Consider the following 24728-nt stretch of genomic DNA (forward strand, 5'->3'; position numbering starts at 1 on the left):
TGTCACGTTACCTACAGTACGTTACGTTATATTACTGTCACGTTACCTACAGCACGTTACGTTATATTACTGTCATGTTACCTACAGTATGTTACGTTATATTACTGTCATGTTACCTACAGTATGTTACGTTATATTACTGTCATGTTACCTACAGTACGTTACGTTATATTACTGTCAGGTAAATTCCTCGCGTGACAGGCAGGCAATTAGATTACACAAAAAAAACTGTATCCAAATATACACATAGGATCTGGAAGCTGAATGATATAAAGTATCCTGAGTGCCCACAAACACATTGGGCCAGTGGTAATGAATCAAATCAAATCAAAGTTAAGTTAAGGTCAAATAAATAAACAAATAAAAAGGTTGCATACACAGATTTGCAGATGTTCTAGCAGGTGCAGCGAAACGCTTATGTTACTAGCTCCAACAGCGCAGTAGAATACCTTGCAAATACAATGCAAATAATAAAAAATCGAAACAAGAAATTCAAGACATTTCAGAACGAGTCCAATGAACAATCCAGGGGTAGATATATTCGAGTGAACATGTCAGAATACAGAATATAAATACGTGGTGTGTATAGACAGTGTATAATTTGGAAGGAAAATGGTATGTACAGTAGTAGGTATATTAGGATAAGCTATGTGGAGAATACAGTATATGCACAGTACATACATGTACAGTATAATGGAGAATATGAAAGCAGGTGCTAGTGGTGCCCTTTGACCCAAAATCCTTCGCTCCACTCACATTCCAACCTAGAAACATAATCTAAATGGTTCTTGTGGAATTCCATTCCAGACCCAAGTGACCTGATCCACACACAACAGTGTAACAGGCTTTTTAACCCTGTCCATTTCAGCTGCATTGTCCCCTTGTGCCAGAGGACTCAAGGAGAGAAAAGGGAAATCCCTGCCCGCTCTCTCTCCCCATCCGCTCCTACCTTCTAGTCAGCTTAAGAGAGACTTTCCGCTCGAAACATTCTCATCTCACAGAATACAGCTAGCGAATGTACTGAGCAAGCAAAGATGTTGCATCTCATTTCAGACTCTCCTTCATAAAGACAGAGAAGGTAATCAACATATAACCAGATAGATATGGATACAATATGAAGTTTTGCCCTGATCAAACACAACTGCTAAAATGTTCTAAGATGGCTCTGATGTTGTCGTTCCGCCAACAAGTATGAAAACAACAGCAGCAAAGAGGGCCTTTGTACATGAAAAGCGATGTATTCCCACTGACTAACCGTTCAGCCAGCTGGGACCAACATTAAACCATTGGAACAGATCTCTGGTGACAGCGTGACAAATCAATGTTTTTCTCTGTGTGTGAGAGAGTGTTTGTTTGGCTCTGGCCTTTCACAATTCCAAACGGAGGCCGTGGTGTTGGTGTTTGGGGAAGGGGTCAGGGACTGTGGCAGGTTAGGACCACTTCATTCACTGCCAAAGCCAAGGTCACTGCAGCTGCCCTGGGGCTATGGGAGAGGGGGATGCCCCCCACCGACTGGGGAATGGGAAGAGAGTGAGAGGAGGAGGAGCGTTACGGGGGAGGATTAAAAAGGAGGAGGGGTATTCTCCCCCAGTGCACACACAGAGGTCACCGTTTTCCAGCTGAACCCTCCCCCTCTCCCCCTGACCTCTGACTTTCCCATTTCTGAGTATATGCAGAGACAGAGTGGGGGAAGGGGCACGGAGAGGGAGGGGAGAGAAAAGCACCCACCTACCCAGGACAGGGCAGAGCACGGTAGTGAGGAATGACAAAAGGGGGCCTCAGTCAGCAAGTCAGTCCTTCCGTCAGTCAGTCAGTCAGGAAAGAATAGCGCTATGGTCATTCTCACAAAGAGGAGCCAACCAGAGGGCCTGGTTTTGTTCTGAACAGCATCTCACCCTGTTCCCAGCCACTCCACAGACTTCAATTCACCCCAACAATGGCTGCTGCAACTCTCTCCCTTGAAGGTACCCAACATAAAGCGGTCTGCGTCGGAGGCCCAGAGAAGGGGAGTGGGGCAGTTAGTTGACTGTGTCCTGTCCTGTCCTCTCTGTGTCAGATTAGCGCTGTCTCCTGCCTGTCCATCACTCTGGTCTAAGGCTGGGCTTTGTCCCTCTGGTTCATGTGAAGAGGTGTGGAGAGGAGAGCCCATCCTCCACTTACTGGTCTTGGTATTGACAATGTGGCCAACTGTGGGCTCATGGGGGGGGAAGAGAGAATGGCCAGGCCTGTGGGGCTGTGGGGCCAGAGAGACAGACAGACAGACGATGTCTGACCAGACACATCCTCCATCACCTCCTCCTCTCCTCCTGACACTCCACAACCTCTTCCTTTCACACTTTTATATGTCTTTACCAATCTCACAGGTTGTACAAAATGTCCTCCAAAGGGGAGGACAGGAAGAGGGAGTTTTTATTGGTGGATGGTGCTGGCCCTGTAAAGCTTTTTAACTGCGTTTTTTTGTCCGTAAAGGCAAGTGTAGTCAAGCGTGGTGATGGGGCAGTGGGGAGGGGCCTTTTGAAAGAACTACCACAGAGAGTTGGCAGGGCCCCTAGTGAGACATTACCTCACAGAACACACACAAGAGTAGACATTGGACAGTAACACTGGTAGTGATGGGTGGATCTGGACTATCACACACTATGGGAAATGTATTTTACTGTCAACACAAAACAGACACTTAGCAGGGTAAGCCAGCAGGCAGGCAGGCCGACATGCATGGAAACATACACATACACACACGTATGCACAGACACACGCGTCATGTGCATACCCGCGTGCAGTGCTCACATGCACAGATCAAATGACCAAATAACCAGATGTCAACATTTCAGACTCTCAGACTGATCCTCAGAATCAAAACACATTGGAAATCTGGTAAAAACTCTGGGCTAGACTACAGCCCTCTTGTCTCACCTCTGACCCCACCTCTGCCCTTTCCCCACTCACCTCCGACCTCTATTACTGAGGAATTCCCCCTATGAGCCTTAAAACCAGGGAGGAGGAATTCAGGGCCCTCTTTTAATTAGTTTGTTTGAGAAGGGCTAGGGTGGTCCAGAGACAGACCAGACCAAGACAGAATTCATTAAAAAGATACCACCCCGCCATGTGCCTCCCACGACCTTCCACCCCCCCCCCCCCCCCCACACACACACTTCACAGAGGGACAAATACTCACCACAAAGGACCTGCATTTTAATTTGAACCAAAACCCAGCTGCATGCAGACACTCTGATGGTCATGGTCAAGGTTAGAGCCTTTCAACAACGATTGGCAGAAAGACAACTGAAAAGACACATATTTTGACACTGGCTCTATTTTCTTCAAATGTGCACATTTACAACAACACATTTTCTRAAATCATGTCGTAATGGGTAATTGGGAGAAGTATTTAGGACACTCTGGAAGGAATAATCTCCACCAGACCACGTTGAGCTGCACAGAGGGAGCGGAGAGCGCAATTGGAAGAATTTAACATCTAAAATATTTACTTCCAAACCATTAGAGACCTTTCTACCAGCCTTGAGACTGAGACTGAAGCTCGAGTGACAGCGGCTTTTCTTTCTGATCCCATCTCACGTCAATCAGCCACATTCCTCTTCTCACCTCGGGTATGGAACTTGTTAGCAGAGTAGCATGGAGGGAGGGGTAGAGAGACGGAGAGAAAGATAGCTGATGAGAGAGAGCGAGATGCTTTGAGACAGCAGGGAGAGAATGAGGAAGAAAGAGCGAGAGAACATAGAGAGAGAGAGAGAGAATAAAGAAGAATGAAAGATAAAAGAGAGAGCGGGGAGGTGGCGGGGTGACATTACTGCCTGGCTCCTAACTCTTGTCTCTGTGCGACAGCTATTGCCACTTCATCTTTGACTTACAGATTGTGGGAGAGAGAGATAGATTTCAGCTATACCTATACCTGCCGTCCGTCTGGCGGGCGGCCACGCCACAGCTCTGCAGACATGTCGTTGTGTTTTCACAGCGCCCCTGTCACAACAGTGCTGTGGTCTGCTGTGCTGTGGGAGGCTAGGCCTCGGACAAGGATGGCTTTCCTCTGAGACATGCAGCTGTTTTCCAGGGGTCTCTCTCTCTCTCTCTCTGCAGCAGTTGCTTTGTTCTGAAATAAGTGTATTATCAGTTATTGATGTTGCTGGCGCTTTGCCAGCTTTTCCTTCCTCTTCTTTGCACACAAGTAGGAGGGAAGGAAAGAATATATCTGCAACTAGGAAGCCTACACTTCCCAGTTATGAATATGACCCGCAAACATATGAAACATATACAACATAACGCCACTTGTGATAATATCACTCCTCGAAAAAGATATGATGGGGATTTCAATCTTGTTGAACATGAAGCAGCGAGGCGAGGAATCAGGGAACTTTTTGTTTGAGCAGTTCAATATCCCAGGCAGTATCCTTTTCAGTCAACGCACTGCAATCAATGCATTTGGGTCTTTATGCATAAATTATATCCTCTTTTAAGTTCCTTCAGTTTACTGTGAGGTATTGTAAACACAAGCAGATACTTAGAGAGCATAACATCAAGCCACAGCCACAGCCACACTAACTGAGCAATGCTGCTTTCATAGTGTTTACACCCCCACCCTTTCTTCCCCCTCCTCCCGTCTCCTCCCCATACAGTATGACTGTTATAGCTCTGCTCTGCACACCTGCCATTCCCATGACCTGTGTCAGCATAGCCCAGTGTTTAAGAAGCTCTGTGATGGTCCCTGTGCATCAGAATGGCTCAGTGGTACAGTAGCTCCTGCCATTCACACAATACAGTACTAAACAGACTCTAAGGGTCATTGTGGTGTTCTGCAGCTCCGCTCAAGGTTGCATTCCATAGGATTCCTCTCTATGGAATGAGAGGCCTTCCAGGGAACGTTCCAAGGATCCTTCCAGGGCTGGGAGAGGGAGCTGAGAGCCCAGGCTGGCAGCTACAGACTGGGGAACGGAGCCTGAGTGAGACTGGGTGGAGGGATGGATGGGTTGGAGGTACTGTAGGCTGGCACATGGCCTAGGGCACTACCTAGGGCACCTCTTTGAGTGCAACGGAGATGCAGAGCCTCCATTTCATGTCTCCTGTGGCTTGTCAGCTGAGGTAGAGCTAATTCCAACACTGTCTTCTTCCTGACGTGTATCACATCAGCACCATGTAGGGCGTGAAATAAACAGGTAAAGCGGTAATACTGTACAGCCAACCAATAGGAAGAAAGAAGCTCCAATTCCAGAAGCTCCCAGATCTGCGATGTGTCAGTTTAAAGAAATAATAGAAAATAAAAATGTCTTGATCCCGGGTGGGGGACTTGGGTAAGCAGAGACGTTTGTAAATATAATTGCTTCAAGTGTTTTTCCAAGGGCTCATTTCACCTGGCTGTTCGTTCGGCCTTCAGATACAAAAGCCTAATGGAGCCAAGGCACACAAAATGGAGACTAGGTAAATACTATTTCCAAGAAAGACACGAGCAGAGAGAAGAAGAGAGTGCTCTTCCATATCTAGAATGTCCTGCTTTAGATTAAAACAGGCATTGAGAGTATTGGCAGATGAACAGCGCCTGTGTCAGAGCTGAGCTGTTCTATTTCAATCTGTCACGCCTCATTGACTGCCTTCACACACACTACCGTTCAAAAGATTGGGRTCACTTAGAAATGTCCTTGTTTTTGAAAGAAAAGCACATTTTATTCTCCATTAAAATAACATCAAATTGATCAGAAATCCAGTGTAGACATTGTTAATGTTGTAAATGACTATTGTAGCTGGAAACGGTTGATTTTTAATGGAATATCTACATAGGCGTACAGAGGCCCATCACCAGAAACCATCACTCCTGTGTTCCAATGTTACGTTGCGTTAGCTAATCCAAGTTTATAATTTTAAAAGGCTAATTGATCATTAGAAAACCCTTTTGCAATTATGTTAGCACAGCTGAAAACTGTAGTCCTGATTAAAGAAGCAATAAAACTGGCCTTCTTTAAACTAGTTGAGTATCTGGAGCATCGGCATTTGTGGGTTCGATTACAGGCTCAAAATGGCCAGAAACAAAGAACTTTCCTCTGAAATTCGTCAGTCTGTTCTTGTTCTGAAGAAATGAAGGCTATTCCATGCGAGAAATTGCCAAGAAACTGAAAATCTCATACAACGCTGTGTACTACTCCCTTCACAGAACAGTGCGAACTGGCTCTAACCAGAATAGAAAGAGGAGTGGGAGGCCCCGGTGCACAACTGAGCAAGAGGGCAAGTACATTAGAGTGTCTAGTTTGAGAAACAGACGCCTCACAAGTCCTCAACTGGCAGCTTCATTAAATAGTACCTGCAAAACACCAGTCACACTGTCAACAGTGAAGAGGCGACTCCGGGATGCTGGCCTTCTAGGCAGAGTTGCAAAGAAAAAGCCACATCTCAGACTGGCCAATAAAAAGATGGGCAAAAGAACACAGACACTGGACAGAGGAAGATTGGAAAAAGTGTTATGGACAGACTAATCTAAGTTTGAGGTGTTCAGATCACAAAGAAGAACATTTGTGAGACGCAGAAAAAATGAAAAGATGCTGGGGGAGTGCTTGACGCCATCTGTCAASCATGGTGGARGCAATGTGATGGTCTGGGAGTGCTTTGGTGGTGGTAAAGTGGGAGATTTGTACAGGGTAAAAGGGATCTTGAAGAAGGAAGGCTATCACTCCATTTTGCAACGCCATGCCGTACCCTGTGGACGGCACTTAATTGGAGCCAATTTCCTCCTACAACAGGACAACGACCCAAAGCACAGCTCCAAACTATGCAAGAAATATTTAGGGAAGAAGCAGTCAGCTGGTATTCTGTCTACAATGAAGTGGCCAGCACAATCACCAGATCTAAACCCTATTGAGCTGTTGTGGGAGCAACCTGACTGTATGGTACGTAAGAAGTTCCCATCAAGCCAATCCAACTTGTGGGAGGTGCTTCAGGAAGCATGGGGTGAAATCTCTTCAGATTACCTCAACAAACTGACAACTAGAATGCCAAAGGTCTGCAAGGCTGTAATTGCTTCTTTGACGAAAGCAAAGTTTGAAGAACACAATTATTATTTCAATTAAAAATCATTATTTATAACCTTGTCAACGTCTTGACTATATTTCATATTCATTTTGCAACTAATTTAATGTATGTTTTCATGGAAAACAAGTGTATATCTTATGTGATTTCCCTTCCCAGAAGTCTGTTGTTTGCCAAGAAATAATCGTAATCATTTTTCACAGTAATATGTCCCTTGGCTAAATGCACATGAAGATGATGCAGACAATTACATTGATGGAAGTAACAATCTATCCGCAATATTAAAGCTGATCCACCCCTTAAGAAAAATGAAAAACAAATAAATAAATGCACTTGAAGATATATCATACCGAACTCCTAAAGTTGGTTAGCCTCTTACATTTATGTACAGAGCCAAAAAAAGAAAATTGGTTTGGTATACTCTGATATGAATTCATAAATCTAAATAATGAAATGATCCAACTTATCTTGACCAGATTGGCATCAATTTAACTCAGATCCCAGTTCTCCATCTGGCAGGTAGATTAGATAGACACCTGTGAAGACGTATAATCAGTCAACAGGCGTCCAGAGCTCTGAGCCCTTCAGCCCAACTCAGCATTACAGTCAGAGAAATCATATTATACCTCAATCTCCCAAGAGCAGAGATAGAGCAAGAGACAGAGAGAGAGAGAGAGAGAGAGAGAGATATGACCATGCACAGCAGGGTAAAATAGACACATTAATCTGCATAGTGATAACCACATTGGTCCTCAAAACGTTATATATGTCTGTTTTCCAAGCTTGGACGTAGGCCTTTGGTAAACAGGAAAAAGGGGCATGTCATGTTGCATTTTCTCACTGAGGTGAATTGCAGAGGCAGTGGCAGGAGCTCTCAGCAGCACCTCTCTCATCGTGCCTGGGGAGAGGAGTGGAGAGGAGGCTGGGAAGGGGGCGGGGGCACGCTGTCCTGAGCGGTAACAGAATGTTGGTGTGTGTGTATGCGTGTGCGTGTGTGCGTGTAAATACATTAGATTGATTTATTTTAGTGAGGGAAGGAAGGATGAGTGCAGTTTATTTGTTTTGGTGTTCGGCAGGGTTTTTCTTCGTCTGTTTGAGCAGTTGAGAAGTTTGGTAGACAAAGTCTATGCCCGTTCTTCATGGTCAACAGTACCTCTCCTAGTAGAAGTGGGAACTATGGACGGGATTCTTCAATTAAGTTTTTCATGCAATTGTTTTCACTTGCGAAATACTGATCTTAAATATCTAACTAAGACCTTGGCAACAACCTCAAAATTAATGACAGATTCCTTGATTTATCTTAGATACATTTTGACTATTTTGAGGAAGTGTATACTGGCTATGTTGTTGCAAACAGTAATATTGTCGTTCTTTTCACATTTTTACAGCGAAGGTATTTTAAGGGACTATGCGAGGCACAGGCGTTCTCTTCGCCTAGCCGAGTTCTGCTAGGAGCAAAACGAGCCTAGTATGCGGGTTCCTTTACCCTGCCTCCATCATAGATCACTCTCTGAGCACTGAGACCTGTGGTTGTTAGCTCCATTAGGGGAATTACTCTCATTATGTGTCTGTCTACAAAGTATATGTTACCTTATATCTACCCAAATTGTGAAAAAAAAAAACACTGTTGTGGTTACAATCTCTCTCTCTCTGCAAGCCAATTTCCCAGCAAATCCGTAGGGAGGGAGGCCCAGTGTACTGCGGTTCTATTGAGACAGTCTCCTGACCTGTGCAGCCCAGTCATTGAGCTGAGTGTCAGTGGGAAGTGCAGCAGCAGGGCAGCTTCAAAGGCTCGGGCCAGGCTGGTGGATGGAGGAAGGGGGGTGAGGGGTTGAGGGGCGGGTTTCACCCACAGACAAAGGAAACCCGAGGGAGATGGAAGGCTGGCGCTTCAGCGTCCACCCAGTCAGGAGGCTAGGATGAATGGGAGGGGTACGGAGTAGCATCTCCTCCAACTACTCCCACACATACACATACACACACACAATAACAATCAACCAACGCCTGGAAACACACACACACCATCGCCCAATACATGGAAAAACCTTTTAAAGCTGTTACAATGTGTCAACACACTAGTCACTCTCCACAGAGGGCTTTCTGGGTGTCTGCCTGAGTAAGTATAGTGTTATTGTTTACCTCTGTGGCTGGCTAACATGCCAGTATTCTTTACATGCACCCCACCTCCTAAGAGGAACTGATAGTTACGTTCACACAAATGACAGCCCTGCAGCGTTGTTACAGGTAGCCTCTCTCTCTCTTCCATTCCGCTCCTTTTTTATCCCTGACAGCCCCTGCAATCTTCTGTTTTTATTAATCTCTCATTCAACTCCTGGGAGGAGTAGAAAAGTAGTGTTAAAATCCAAGCAGTGGAGGTTCTACCATGTCTGTCTGGGATACTATACAGTGACTAGTGAAAGTATACACACCACTTACGCAGTCGTCACAATTTGCTGCCTTAAAATTACATCTAAAAAGGGATTAAATGTGTTTTTCCACCCACAGATCTACACAACCTACTCCGCATTTACAACGTGAATGAAGGTTAAAGAAAACTGTAAAAATCAATAAAAAATACAAAAACTAAGATGTCTTGATTGCATATGTCTTCACGGCCCAGGGTTAATAGTTGGTGGAAGCACCTTTGGCAGTCATTACAGCTGTGAATCATTTTGAATAATATTCTACCTTTGCACAACTCTTAGGGCAACATAGGTCCATTGTTTTTTGTAAAAATTGCTCAAACTCAGTACATTTTAGTCGGGAATAATTGATGGACAGGAATATTCAAACCTTGTCTCAGATTTTCAAGCAAATTTAAGTCAGGACTGATACTGGACTATTCGGGAACACAACACCTGTTGGAAAGCCATGCTGGCGTGTTTGGCATAAACACTTGTGGAATTGTCTTTCTGATAAGTAAAACTCTATCCCAGGATTAGGTTTACAGAAGACTGAATTGGGTTTTCCTTACATTTTTTACCTTGGCTTTGCTCCTTGAAAATGTGTTCTGATCCTGACAAACTTCCAAGTCCCTGCCGATGGCATGGTGCATTTTTTGCTTGATTTCACATTGCAATTCACGTTTTGACAAATGTTAAACAGTGTCTGTGCCCAGTGGGGAAGCTTCACTAATTGCCACCACCCTTTGCAGGACAAACACTGCCTGCCTGTCACTGGGCTGCTGTGTGTGTGGGTGCGCTGTAATAGCAGCAGAAAAACCTTACCCTAAATTACAAATTGAGCATGAGCCCCAACACAGACAAAACATGAGGATATACAGTTGAAGTCCGAAGTTTACATACACCTTAGCCAAATACATTTAAACTCAGTTTTTCACAAATTCCGAACATTTAATCATAGAAAAAAATTCCTGTCTTAGGTCAGTTAGATCACCACTTTATTTTAAAAATGGTGAAATGTCAGATAATAGCCAGAGAGAAGATTTAATTTCAGCGTATTTATTTCATCACATCCCAGTGATCAGAAGTTTACAAATACCTCAATTAGTATTTGGTAGCATTGCCTTTAAATTGTTTAACTTGGTCAAACGTTTCAGGTAGCCTTCCACAAGCTTCCCACAATAAGTTGGGTGAATTTGTCCCATTCCTCCTGACAGAGCTCTGTGTACTGAGTCAGGTTTGTAGGCCTTCTTGCTCGCCACACGCTTTTTCAGTTCTGCCCACAAATTTTCTATAGGGTTGAGGTCAGGGCTTTGTGATGTGCCACTCCAATACCTTGAATTTTTGTCCTTAAGCCATTTTGCCACAACTTTGGAAGTATGCTTGCATTGTCCATTTGGAAGACCCATTTGCGACCAAGCTCTAACTTCCTGACTGATGTCTTGAGATGGTGCTTCAATATATCCACCTAATTTTTCCTCCCTATGATGCCATCTATTTTGTGAAGTGCACCAGTCCCTCCTGCAGCAAAGCACCCCCACAACATGATGCTGCCACCCCCGTGCTTCACGGTTGGATGGTGATGTTTGGCTTGCAAGCCCCGCTTTTTCCCTCCAAAACATAACGCATGGTCATTATGGCCAAACAGTTCTATTTTTGTTCATCAGAACCAGAGGACATTTCTCCAAAAAGTATGATCTTTGTCCCTATGTGCAGTTGCAAACCGTAGTCTGGCTTTTTTTGAGCGGTCTTGGCGCAGTGGCTTCTTCCTTGCAGAGCAGCCTTTCAGGTTATGTTGATATAGGACTCGTTTTACTGTTGGATACACATACTTTTGTACCTGTTTCCTCCAGCATCTTCACAAGGTCCTTGCTGTTGTTCAGGGATTGATTTGCACTTTTCGCACCAAAGTACATTCATCTCTAGGAGACAGAACGTGTCTCCTCCTGAGCGGTATGACGGCTGCGTGGTCCCATGTGTTTATACTTGAGTACTATTGTTTGTACAGATGAACTCGTACCTTCAGGCGTTTGGGAAATTTATCCCAAGGATGAACCAGACTGTGGAGGTCTACAATTTTTTTCTGAGGTCTTGGCTGATTTCTTTTGATTTCCCCATGATGTCAAGCAAAGAGACACTGAGTTTGAAGGTAGGCCTGAAATACAGCCACATGTACACTCCAAATTGGCACTCAAATAGTGTAAATTAGCCTATCAGAAGCTTCTAAAGCCATGACATCATTTTCTGGAATTTTCCAAGCTGTTTAAAAGCACAGTCAACTTAGTGTATGTCAACTTCTGGCCCACTGGAATTGTGATACAGTGAATTATAAGTGAAATAATCTGTCTGTAAACAATTGTTGGAAAAATTACTTGTGTCATGCACAAAGTAGATGTCCTAACCAACTTGCCAAAACTATAGTTTGTTAACAAGAAATTTGTGGAGTGGTTGAAAAACGAGTTTTAATGACTCCAACCTAAGTGTATGTAAACTTCTGACTTCAACTGTATACTGTATCCTCCATCCACATCTCCCCCCACATACACACATAATAATAATTATCCAATACCTGGAAACACACACCATTGCCCAATACCTGGAAAAACCTTTTAAAGCTATTACTATGTGTCGACACACTCACCACTCTCCACAGAGTGCTGTCTGGGTGTATGACTGAGTAAGTATGGTGTTATTGTTTAGCACTGTGGCTGGCTAACATGCCAGTATTCTTTACATGCACCCCTCCTCCTGAGCTAAGCTAAGCTACAGGAGTGTTTTGCTAGCACAGACTGGAATATGTTCCGGGATTCTTCCGATGGCATTGAGGAGTACACTGGCTTCATCAATAAGTGCATTGATGACATCGTCCTCCACAGTGACTGTATGTACATACCCCAACCAGAAGCCATGGAATACAGGCAACATCCGCACTGAGCTAAAGGGTAGAGCTGCCGCTTTCAAGGAGCGGGACTCTAACCCGGAAGCTTATAAGAAATCCCACTATGCCCTCCGACGAACCATCAAACAGGCAAAGCATCAATACAGGACTGACTAAGATCGAATCATACTACACCGGCTCCGACGCACGCCAGATGTGGCAGGGCTTGTAAACTATTACAGACTACAAAGGGAAGCACAGCTGAGAGCTGCCCAGTGACACTAGCCTACCAGATGAGCTAAATAACTTATATGTTCGCTTCGAGGCAAGTAACACTGAAACATGCATGAGAGCGTCAGCTGTTCCGGACGTGTGATCATGCTCTCCACAGCCGATGTGAGTAAGACCTTTAAACAGGTCAACATTCACAAGGCTGCAGGGCCAGATGGATTACCAGGATGTGTACTCCGAGCATGCGCTTACCAACTGGCAAGTGTCTTCACTGACATTTTCAACCTCTCCCTGTCTGAGTCTGTAATACCAACATGTTTCAAGCAGACCACCATAGGCCCTGTGCCCAAGAACACTAAGGTAACCTGCCTAAATGACTACCGACTCGTAGCACTCATGTCTGTAGCAATGAAGTGCTTTGAAAGGCTGGTCATGGCTCACATCAACATCATTATCCCAGAAACCCTAGACCCAATCCAATTTGCATACCGCCCCAATAGATCCACACATGATGCCATCTCTATTGCATTCCACACTGACCTTTCACACCTGGACAAAAGGAACACCTATGTGAGAATGCTATTCATTGACTACAGCTCAGCGTTCAACACCATAGTGCCCTCAAAGCTCATCACTAAGCTAAGGACCCTGGGACTAAACACCTCTCTCTGCAACTGGATCCTGGACTTCCTGACGGGCCTCCCCCAGGTGGTAAGGGTAGGTAAAACACATCCGCATCGCTGATCCTCAACACAAGGGCCTCTCAGGGGTGCGTACTCAGTCCCATCCTGTACTCCTTGTTCACATCCACATCACCAACAAACTAACATGGTCCAAGCACACCAAGACAGTCGTGAAGAGGGCACAACAAAACCTATTCCCCCTCAGGAGACTGAAAATATTTGCCATGGGTCCTGAGATCCTCAAAAGGTTCTACAGCTGCAACATCAAGAGCATCCTGACTGGTTGCATCACTGCCTGGTATGGCAACTGCTCGGCCTCCGACAGCAAGGCACTACAGAGGGTAGTGCGTACGTCCCAGTACATCACTGGGGCCAAGCTTCCTGCCATCCAGGACTTCTATACCAGGCGGTGTCAGAGGAAGGCCCTAAAAATGGTCAAAGACTCCAGCCACCTTAGCCATAGACTGTTCTCTCTGCTACCGCACGACAAGCGGTACCGGAGCGCCAAGTCTAGGTCCAAGAGGCTTCTAAACATCTTCTACCCCCAAGCCATGAGACTCTGCTGCTACTCTCTGTTATTATCTATGCATAGTCACCTTACTAACTCTACCTACATGTACATATTATCTCAATTACCTCGACTAACCGGTGCCCCGCACACTGACTCTGTACCAGGACCCCCTGTACATAGCCTTGCTATTGTTATTTTACTGCTGCTTTTTAATTATTTGTTACTTTTATTTCTTTTTTTAGGTATTATTCTTAAAACGGCATTGTTGGTTAATGGCTTGTAAGTAAGCATTTCACTTTAAGGTCTACACCTGTTGTATTCGGCGCATGTAATAAATACAATTCGATCTGATTGCTCCAAGGCAAAGTAGTGGCATCCTTTTTGATCTTGAGGAATTTATGGATATCTTGGATATTGACTATGCCAGAGAAAACAATTATATCTTCTAAATGCCAGTGGAGGCTCCTCAGATGAGGAAGGGGAGGACCATCCTACTCAGTGAATTTCAGAAAATAGTAAATTGTGAAACATTTAAAAAAGTTATATTTTTTAGATAAAACTATACTAAATGTATTCACGTAACCAAATAACTGATAAAAACACACTGTTTTGCAATGAAGATCTACAGTAGCCTCAATAGCCTGCTGTAGATGTCAGGTAGACTAGTGGTTAGAGTGTTGGGCCAGTGACTGAAAGGCTGTKKGATCAAATCCCTGAGCTGACAAGGTAAAAATCKGTCGTTCTGCCCCYGAACAAGGCAGTTAACCCACTAGGCCGTCATTGTAAATAAGAATTTGTTCTTAACTGATTTACCTAGCTAAATAATACATTTGAAAAAAGCCCTTACTTGGGTACATTGACTTCAATACAAAAAATGTGATTTGAGAGGAACTGATAGTTACATTCACACAGATGACAGTGTTGTTACAGGTAGTCTCTCTCTAACATTCTGCTCCTCTTTTTATCCCTGACAGCCCCTGCAATCTTCTGTTTTATAAACTATCATTCAACATCCCGGCGTTAGGCTGGGAGGGCAATTAAACACCATCTGTCGGGGATACTGTATGTATAGAAAACACACACAAATGGTAGTCAGAATGGAGTTGTACCTATTTGTCTATTTTCACCTTCACTCTTCATGTTTGGCCTCTCCTTTTCTCCACCCAACACCCCACCGTGCTTCTCYTGATCACCCCAGGGTTACCCAGGTCAATTACAGACTCAGAGCCTGAATGGTCCCCAGAATTAAAATAAATTATAACTTAACAAAGCTTAAACTCTTTCCAATTAATGCATAAAAAAGGGGACAAAAGCCTGTCATTTCGATTGATCCTATTTTGTAAGCGAGGGCTTTTATGATCAGTTGCCTGGTGACRGGCGTGCGGGGCATAAAAGGMGGACCAWTCAGTAAACCGCTGGTCCGGCCGGTCTACTATACTGAGCRCTGTAATTAATTGAAATGATGAAAAGCTTCCTGAGCCTAAGCTAATGAGGAACTCCAAGAGAAATGGGAGGGAGAGACGGAGAAGTAGAGGGAGAGAGGCAAAGCCATCAAAGAGATAACATTTACAAAAATAAGTGTTTCCTGGACGTCTGGCCAATTGAGCGGGCCGACGGGGAGCCCATGCTGCACCAGCTCCCAGCAGAGAGCTCACACACACGGCAGACAAGTAAATAAGAAGAACAATTTATGGTGGATGGGGTTGAGGGCCGGGCGGGACACTTTATCTGAGGGGGGCTATAAAGAGGCTTCACTAATCGCGCCACCATTTGCATGGCAGCAATGCCTGCCTGTTACTGACACTGCCATGGTGCCGTGGTGTAGGGAGCGAGGCTGTAATGCACACAAATTACCCTAAAGTACAAATTGAGCATGAGCCCCAAMACAGACAAATACATCAGACAGAAAATAGCCTTTGATCTTTAGAAGTCTTGAGCAACAGATCTATGCCACCTCTCTTTAAAGGAGAGAAAAAAGGTCTCAGCTTCCTTCCCGTCTCAAATGTATTTCTCTATTGGTGGGCCCTAAAAGGATAAAAGAGATCTGAAATGGTTCAAGCCTCTCTCATATGCTAAACTGCCCCTGCTGGAGGTTGGCTATTAGTGTCTTCCCTAGGAGAGGCCTTCTGCACTGACAGAACATTACCCAGCACTCCTGTCTGCCTCTGTGTTCCTTCCTTCCTTATAGCTAATTCACTTTCACACTTCTTCCTGTATCACAATCCTCTGTACCAAGTATTTAGACAACCCCCCCAAAAGTGCAATACAGGAACAGCTGAGAGCTAAGTAGAGGCATCGAACAGGAACGAAAACATTCAGAGGCTGATAACATCATCATAGTATTTTTTCACCTCCCATCAACACTTCTTCCCTCCACTCCACTGGCTGGAGATAGGTGGACAGACAGAAAGGCCCTGATGGTGTACGCTGAGATAATCAATATGTAGTTCAAATTCTGAGGGGGAGGAAGGTGGTGAGAAATACTCCCTTCCTTCACCTGTCCCTCCTCCCTGGGAGGAAAGAAGAGCAGAGTTGTTTCACTTTTGCCACATCTCTTCTCATGTCTCCTCCAGTGGGTGAGCCAGGGTTGATTCCTACTGCGCTTCATCCATTGATTTATATATACACTAGATGACTGAAGCTACCGCACCCCCATTTTGGCACTCCCCCACTGTTGTAAAAAATATATTGGAAGCTATATAAATTAATTTATGAATGTCTACATTCGTTTATGCCATGTTTATTTTATTATGGACACCTTAATGGATGCTTTTAAATTATATTATGTGAGCTTAACATAAAAATGTAAAATTAAAAAAAGTATACATTTTCTTTCCTTAAAATATAATTTTGAGAGATTACTAATGTTACTGTCCTTACTACAACAACAAAAATTCTTAAATACATGTAATTTTTTCCTTGAAACTTTGAAATACTGTAGAATTCCATTAATTCCTATGGATGACTGTTTCTACTGTGGAGTACCAATATGGCCGACTGGTGACTTCAAAGCCTCTCAATGGTCAATAAATAGCATCAGCAATCCAGGGTTTATATAGGTCATTGGCTCCATCCAGCAGTGAATCACTCCAGTCCATCACATCCTTTTACTGAAGAATAAAAAACAAACTAACAAAGGCTCCAACTGGATGATATAAAAAAACAAGAACTAGGCCCACTGCTTTTGAAGAAGGAAATATGGATTTTGCTTCTCGTGATAACAATACCCAGTGTGAATTGTTCAAGCCCCTCGTGATGTGTAATGATTCATAGATCAAACTCCATATCTAGCAGGGCATCTGTACGTGCGGCAATCAAAGGGACATTGACTCTGGTTTGTAAGCCCAGAAGCATTTTATGTTTGCGACAGTGCACCCAGGAGCACACAGAGACCTTTACTGACCTTTACTGAGAGGATCATGCTTTAACCACCATTTTCCCAAACAACAATAGACATGACCACGCCACGATGGGCTGCATGAGACATTGGGGCTGTGAATTCCTGCGGAGCCCATTTGTCCATTCTCTACCTGGGCATTTCCACTGAAAAAGACCCATTAGCACCAACATGTGAAGTTTTTAGAAGCATATCAAATTGGGTGTCAAATGAAAGCTAAGAGTCTATATTTATGGGAAATAAAGGCATAGATACATTTTCCAACAATTTTCCATCTTAAAAATTAGGCATAAGTAATTTCTGGGTAAACAAATGGAAAAGGGGTCTTAGAAAACATCTACCAGAAAAAGTCTTAAAAGGTAAGTTTTGTAAGTTTAAGAAATATTATCTTGTAATTCCTTTACTAAAAACCTACATATCTTTACATTTTAGAATATTTTCAAATGTCTCTACCTAATGAGAGAGGATAATGTAAGCTCACAGAAGTAAGAAGTAAAGGTAGACCTATCAATTAGTGTTTTTACGGATATCGATTTTGTTTATGAATTATTGAGTGATTAAAACTCGTTATTCCGTTACCAAATCAGTAATGGAATTACTGCAACTGAATTGGCTACTATGGGAAATCCTAATAGTCACAAACCACAGTTGGGTCACCTGCTACTGTCTTCCCTTTTATGTTCAGCTCATAACTGTTTTCTTTGTCTTTCTGGTGTCTGGTGGGACAACTCCTCCCTCTCTCTCTCCCTCTCTCTCTTTTTTTCCTTTCTCTCTCCCTCTCCAGTTAATGTCACCTCTCCCAGCTCTTACTGACACCTACCCATGAGCCCCATCTCTTTCCATTTCCTGTAACTAGCATCCTCACCCACTGAGCACCGACCGACACCGGACGTCCATGGACGTTGAAATGTAGTTGAAATTTGGTCAGTTCACCCATGGCCTTGATGTTAAAGTCCACAGATGGACCGGACTGGACCAAATCTATCATAGACGTATGTTTCACAAGTTTGGATAGCACAGTACAGTACAGTACAGTACAGTGAGTAGAGCACAGTACAGTACAGTACAATACAATACAGTAGTACAGTACGATAAGGTACAGTACAGTGAAGAAAGGTAGAGTATAGTACAGTAGAGTAGAGTATAGTGTACTGTACAGAACTATACTATACTTTACTGTACTGAACTGTACTGAACTCTACTATACTCTACTTTACTGTACTGTACTTTACTGAACTCTACTATACTGATCTCTACTGTACTCAACTGAACTCTACTCTATCCTACTCTACTCTGCTATTGTACTGCACCGTACTCTACTGTGCTCCAAACTTGTGAAAACATGAGGAGAATGACATTCATATCCATAAGTATGCATTTCTGTGTAGTACAGATCAGGGATCCATGATGCAATTCCGTTACCGTAATTCTGTTACCGGGTGTAAATCCACTTCACTTACTGTAGTTCAATAACCAAAATATATATTTTTTAACTCAATGTGCCCTATCATAGCTGACACCTCATTCTTTCTGCAGACATATTTTCATCTTCATTCAGAGCAGATATTTAACAGAGTTTTTAGAAAACGTGGCATAAAAACCTGAGGGAGATTTTACCGTAATTCTGTTACCAAAGTTTGCATCTGCACAGTTCTTCCACTAAATTAGTTTTTATGTACATTTTTCAGTGGAAATTGTTAAAAGCAGTCCTTGTGCATAGAGTTGTATGGTTTGTTAAACTTTGTCAAAGCGTAATTCCGTTACCGTGAAATTGCCCAGCTGTTCTTTTTCACAATGATTGCTTCCTCCTGTCCTGAAGCCTGGTGTCCTGCAGGCTCAGATAACCAAGTAAAGATTCATTAAGGAGAAGGCCCTGCACTTAGCTTCTTTTTGTCACTCAACAAAGACATAAATTGCCAGAGTCCCGCATCGGCAAGCAAAACACGCACGCACGCACGCACGCACGCACGCACGCACGCACGCACGCACGCACGCACGCACGCACCGCACACACACACACACACACACACACACACACACACACACACACACACACACACACACACACACACACACACACACATGGTTACTATCATATGGTAGGCATGTCAGGACACATATGGTAGGCATCCCCATTCCCAGCAGGTAAATATCACATGCTTCATTAGAACGGGGCCCTCTCTCAACACACCCTCCTTAGGGGTCAAAGGCCATAATGTCAGAATGTGACCTCCAGACCATCAGTAACCCTTAAGCTAATCAATATGAGTCACAGGGCAGAGGTCATCCATTTAAGTGACCCTGAAAAACAAAAAGGAAGGAAGCCCAGAAGAGAAGAGAGCACACCATTATCTGTTCAAGAAGAGCCAGTGGTGGAAAAAGCCCACCACCCGAAGCAATGAGCTTCAACTTGACACAGAGAGAAAGAAGCTGTCTGCACATAGCATTACATCCTAGTACATCCTGTAATCAGATTGTGGAGCACATTCAGAGAGATCAGAGAGATCTGTGCTGGCCAGGTGTGGATACATGAGTAGATTCATTGTGTGACATATTCATTGTATCACTGGATATGAAAGGTTGTTTGTAATACCAGCTGTAGACCAGACCTAATATTAGCCACCCCCCTCAGCAGTGAATATTCTAATTGGTCCCAAAATTCTAATTCATCCTTTGTCTTTATTCTGTACACCTCATAAAATTCCCCTTCTGGTCAATGATTCTATATGCAAAGTCAGCAGGGTCAACCACACAATTAAGAGAATAAAATGCAAATGTTGGCCAACTCTTTCAAATGATAATAGACTCAAAGCTAATCAGATAGGAACAGATAACATAGATTATAAAGCAACGCATAATGCATACTGTACTAACATTGCTGAAATAAATAATTCCATTATTATACCTGCTATGGGCATGCTCGAGTGGCGCAGCGGTCTAAGGCACTGCATATCAGTCCCTGGTTCAAATCCAGGCTGTATCACATCCAGCTGTGATTGGAAGTCCCACAGGGCGGTGCACAATTGGCCCAGGTTTGGCCGGGGTAGGCCGTCTTTGTAAATATGAATTAGTTCTTAACTGACTTGCCCAGTTAAATAAAGGTAAAAAAATATATATATTCCTCAGGTGCTATCAGCAGAGATTTTCATTTCAACCCCCCCTCACGGTTTTACATCCACTCCACCCTCAGACCACTAAATCATAAATAATAATTAATGGAATAGCCAAATCCAGGATTTTCTCTCATGTAAAAGCGGGGAGGTGCTGAAACGGTAACTATGGGCTGACTTTTGAGAGAAAGCCTCCCTAAGGAGGTTTTAAAAGGTTTCTTGTGTCTGGCGGCACCACTGCGCAGGGATTACTTTTTCCCGTGGCCTGTGAGATGCAAGGCCCTCCCCGTGACCACTTAGCCACCTCGGTCCCATTGAGCGGCGAGGCCGCATGGACACAACAGCACAGCAGTGAGCTGTCTCTTCCTGGCCTGTGTTACAGCACGGGCAGGAATCTAAGCCCTCTGCCAGCCTTTGTCTGTCAGTGTGTAACTCGACGCAGCACAGAGGAGCTTTCAGAAACGCTTAACTGTACAGTATCACAAAGGTGCTGCTTTGATTGCTCCCCACGACCTCTGCAGTGGATGCCTGTGCATTTGAGTTACTATATTGTAGGCAAGTGGTGTGTGTGTGTGTGTGTGTGTGTGTGTGGTGGTGTGTGTGTTGTGTGTGTGTGTGTGTGTGGTGTGTTGTGTGTGTGTGTGTGTGTGTGTGTGTGTGTGTGTGTGTGTGGTGGTGTGTGTGTGTGTGTGTGTGTGTGTGTGTGGTGTGTGTGTGTGTGCAAACACAAAGGTTTTTTTTTGCAAATTCAACTGACCCATTGTTCTCCAGCGTAAGGCACTGACATATGCCGTTTCTTTCTTCTTCCACAGAAACCATGGGTTTGTCTATTGTTCTCCATCACTGCACAGCAATGGAGCGCTGGAGCACACCACATCATCATTAACAAACATATGAAGGTACAGAGTTCAATACAGTGGGTCTTCTATTAGCCGTTAAAGGACAAAGGCTGCTTCACAAGCTTGGAGACCACATCAATTACTGTGGCTGCCTTACTTAAGACACCACCAACCCTCTGCTCTACGGTCACTTCACTGTTCAGTTACAACGACCCGAAGCCTCATGAAGCAAGGAGACCTTCTGAAAATAACAAGCGCCACATAGCATAACACATTCACTTTGAGACCAACTCCGTGGAGGCTGCTGAGGGGAGGACGGCTCAAAATAATGGCTGGAATGGAGTCASTGGAATGGTATCAAACACATCAAAAACATGGTTACCATGTGGTTGATACCACTCCGCTGACTCCATACCAGCCATTATCATGAGCCGTCCTSCCCTCAGCAGCCTCCACTGGAATAMCTCCACCGTGTAAGCTATACTGTCTATGTGTTTAAATGACCATTGCCACTAAGTTTTCTTCCGTTTCCAGTCAAGTCAAGCACAGCCTTGACAACGCAATAGCCGTATGTTTACAGTGTAATCTACACATACAGTGTGCAGTGTACATAGCTACAGTATCAGAATGAGAAACGCCAAGGCAGCAATAAGAGACGAGGCAGTGTCCAGCACAGTGCTGTTCTCTGTCTCTCTCCAAACAACAGCCACATGTCTGGTCAAACAGAGCAGAGGGCTAGAGGACAGGGGGATGGCTTTTTTTTGACGGAGGGATACACACATGGAGATGGTGATAGGGAGAGAGAGGGGGAGAGAAATGGAACGGGGAGAGAAGAAAGAGAGAAAGAGCGAGAGAGAAGGATAGAGTTCAATAGAGACTGCTCTGAGAGTCTGAACCAAACAGCCACATTTTCTCTCCACCAAAGAGACAGATTGTAAGTATGTTATCCCTGTGCCATGGTTCCAATGCTTAGCACTTGACGTGGAACTCAAGTGAATCCAAAAAAAGAGCTTTGAGGCTAGAGCAGAGCGCAGAAAATTGATCTTGGTGCCAGCAACCAGTGAGAGGGCCATCAGCAACACATTGAGATTACAGCAGGCACAACAACGCAGTGTGAACGCCAAGTATGAAGGCTTGCTAATAGTAAATTCCAGAGAARAGCACAGATTAAGTATGAAATATTACTAGGGACATGCAACATTACACGAAGGGAGGGCAAAATCCAAAATGCTAATGTTCCTTTGGAAATAAGGCTTCTTTGTCAAACCATCAAATCCCTGGCTCCCTAAGTCGCTCATATTGGGCTCATCCAAACATAATGTGGCTCCAATATTAAAGCTGGGTAAATACAGTATCCTGCTGGTTACTCTGACTGTACAGCCACGTATCCAGCAGCGGTCGGCTACATGAGAGACATACTGTAGACATGGGTTAACAAACCCAACGTCAGATTTCACCACCTTCCAACAATAGTGACGGCAAAARGTTGAGCAGATTTAAACTTCAACCTACATATTATTGAATTATTGTATGCATATTCATTGTATTCACTGAGTCATACTTGCTAGCAATCAACAAATACCTCTCCTATTACCAATGTTGGTAATATGTTGGGGATTGCTAATTATGCTTTTCAATAACATTGTAATAACATGGTACTACTATGGCAGTAATAACCCCCGTAGCAAGGTTATTAAAGGAACACTTACTGGCGGCCTGCACCCTGGCTCTGCGGCTCACCACCAGACCAAAGGAGTTCTGGCCCACACACTCATAATCCCCTTCATCAGTTGAGCCGTGAGACTTGGTCCTCTGGAAGCGTCCAATCAGCAGAGTGCCGTTGTGGAACATGGTGTAGTATTGGTCATCCACCAGGAGGATTCCGTTCCTCCTCCACTGCGTGGTGATTGGTGGGATACCGTCCACCTGACAGTGCAGCATGAGGGGCTGCTCCTGCACCGCGATGATGTCACTGGGCTCCAGGGTGAAGGAGAGCTCTGCTCCCGATGTCACACCTACACAAATAGCAGAGAAATACATACGTTACACCTACACAGCTACACAGAAAATACACACAGTGCTCATGAGCAAACAGCCTTAGCAAGATAGGTTAGAGTTTGGTCTCAAGAGAATTCATTCACACTCACTAGCAAGAACATGCTTTTCAGCACAGTGACAATGAACTATCCACACCTACAAGCACAAGAGAATAGACTGCCAGGTGAATGTAGAAGGAACAGACTGGTGAATTCTTTCTAATCACAAAGAAACCATGGAGCTGTGGTGGCAGATATTGATGTGTGCTATAGAATAAAAAAAGCACAATAACTGTACACTGTCTGATTACTGTGCATGCTACTGTCTGCCAGCTTCCAGTACCATAATAAACCACCTTGATGTGCTGCTGACAATCCGCCTACCTACTGCCTTTGAGACATGATGCACTCAATMCCGTCTCGTTCTGCCATTKYATCAAATGGCACACATTGCTGGCTAGTGATGGAGGAAACAGAAAAAGTACTCAATTGTCATACTTGTGTAAAAGTAAAGATACCTTAAAATAAAATGACTTAAGTAGAAGTGAAAGTCACCCAGTGAAATACTACTCAAGTAAAAGTAGAGTATTTGGTTTATACTTTAGTATCAAAAGTAAAGGTAAAATTGTAACTTAGCGGCACAATTTAATTTAATTTATTTATTTACAGATAGCCAGGGGAACACTCCAACACTCAGACATAATTTACAAATGAAGCATATGTGTTTAGTGAGTCCGCTAGATCAGAGGCAGTAAGGATGACCAGGSATGTTCTCTTGACAAGTATTTTAAKTATTTTTACTTAAGTACTTTACACCACTGCATATCAGGATATTATTTTTGCTGATATATCGTATCGTTAGACAATATTGCAATATTATTTTTGTGCTAGTTGGCTGTACTTGCAACAAAACGCCAGTATTTGTCCTTCAAAGCTAGTTCTCAATCAAAAGTCGTTTTCTCATGTCTCTCTCTTGTCTCTCTGCAGCAGACATATGATGAGCAATATGTTKGGAACATCAAATCGCAATAAAATCACAGTATCTAATCACAATAGGGATCATGAGAATCGTGGGAATCGCAATACATATTGTATCGGYACATAAGTATCGTGATAACATCGTATTGTGAGGTCCCTGGCAATTCCCAGCCCTATTGCTGGGCCACTTTGATGTTTCCTTGCTCTGTAATCACCTGCAGGGTCAATCATCAACACCAAGAGCAAGGTGACAGCGATTATGTGATTGTCACTTTGAAATCTGCTTCTTCTGCCAGGGATAAAATGTAATTCAGAAGGTGTTTGTAGGCTGTTAAGGCCCTGAAGGCCGCTGGCACAGAGAGGCTGTAATAAACATTAATTTAGGTCAGTAACTCAAACGACTGCATTTTGAATGGCTTGAATACAGATTTGCTCAGATCAATAGTGGAATGCAACAGAGAAGGTTTCGAATTGTCTGCTTTTCAGAGACACGAGCATTGCCTTTTGAGGGCAGATAGAAAACGAAGCTAAAGATTATGGCCAAGGTCACTGGGGACTGTCGTGTTTTCATCATTTTATCTGCTGCACTCATTTCATCTTTGTCTTACAGTAACATAACTGGAAGTTTCTTTCCTCT

At 43.8% G+C, this 24728-nt stretch overlaps 1 protein-coding gene across 1 annotated transcript in view; it reads right to left on the reverse strand.

Annotated features, from left to right (window-relative positions):
• Positions 1–24728, reverse strand: part of igdcc3 (immunoglobulin superfamily, DCC subclass, member 3) — a 129565-nt gene that overhangs the window by 93714 nt on the left and 11123 nt on the right. Inside the window, exon 2 of the mRNA XM_070447380.1 lies at positions 22787–23092. Coding sequence (XP_070303481.1) covers positions 22787–23092 — 306 coding nt within the window. The remainder of the gene's footprint in view (positions 1–22786; positions 23093–24728) is intronic.

This window comes from Salvelinus sp. IW2-2015, linkage group LG15 (assembly GCF_002910315.2).
Source record: "Salvelinus sp. IW2-2015 linkage group LG15, ASM291031v2, whole genome shotgun sequence".
In the NCBI taxonomy this organism is placed as follows: domain Eukaryota; kingdom Metazoa; phylum Chordata; class Actinopteri; order Salmoniformes; family Salmonidae; genus Salvelinus; species Salvelinus sp. IW2-2015.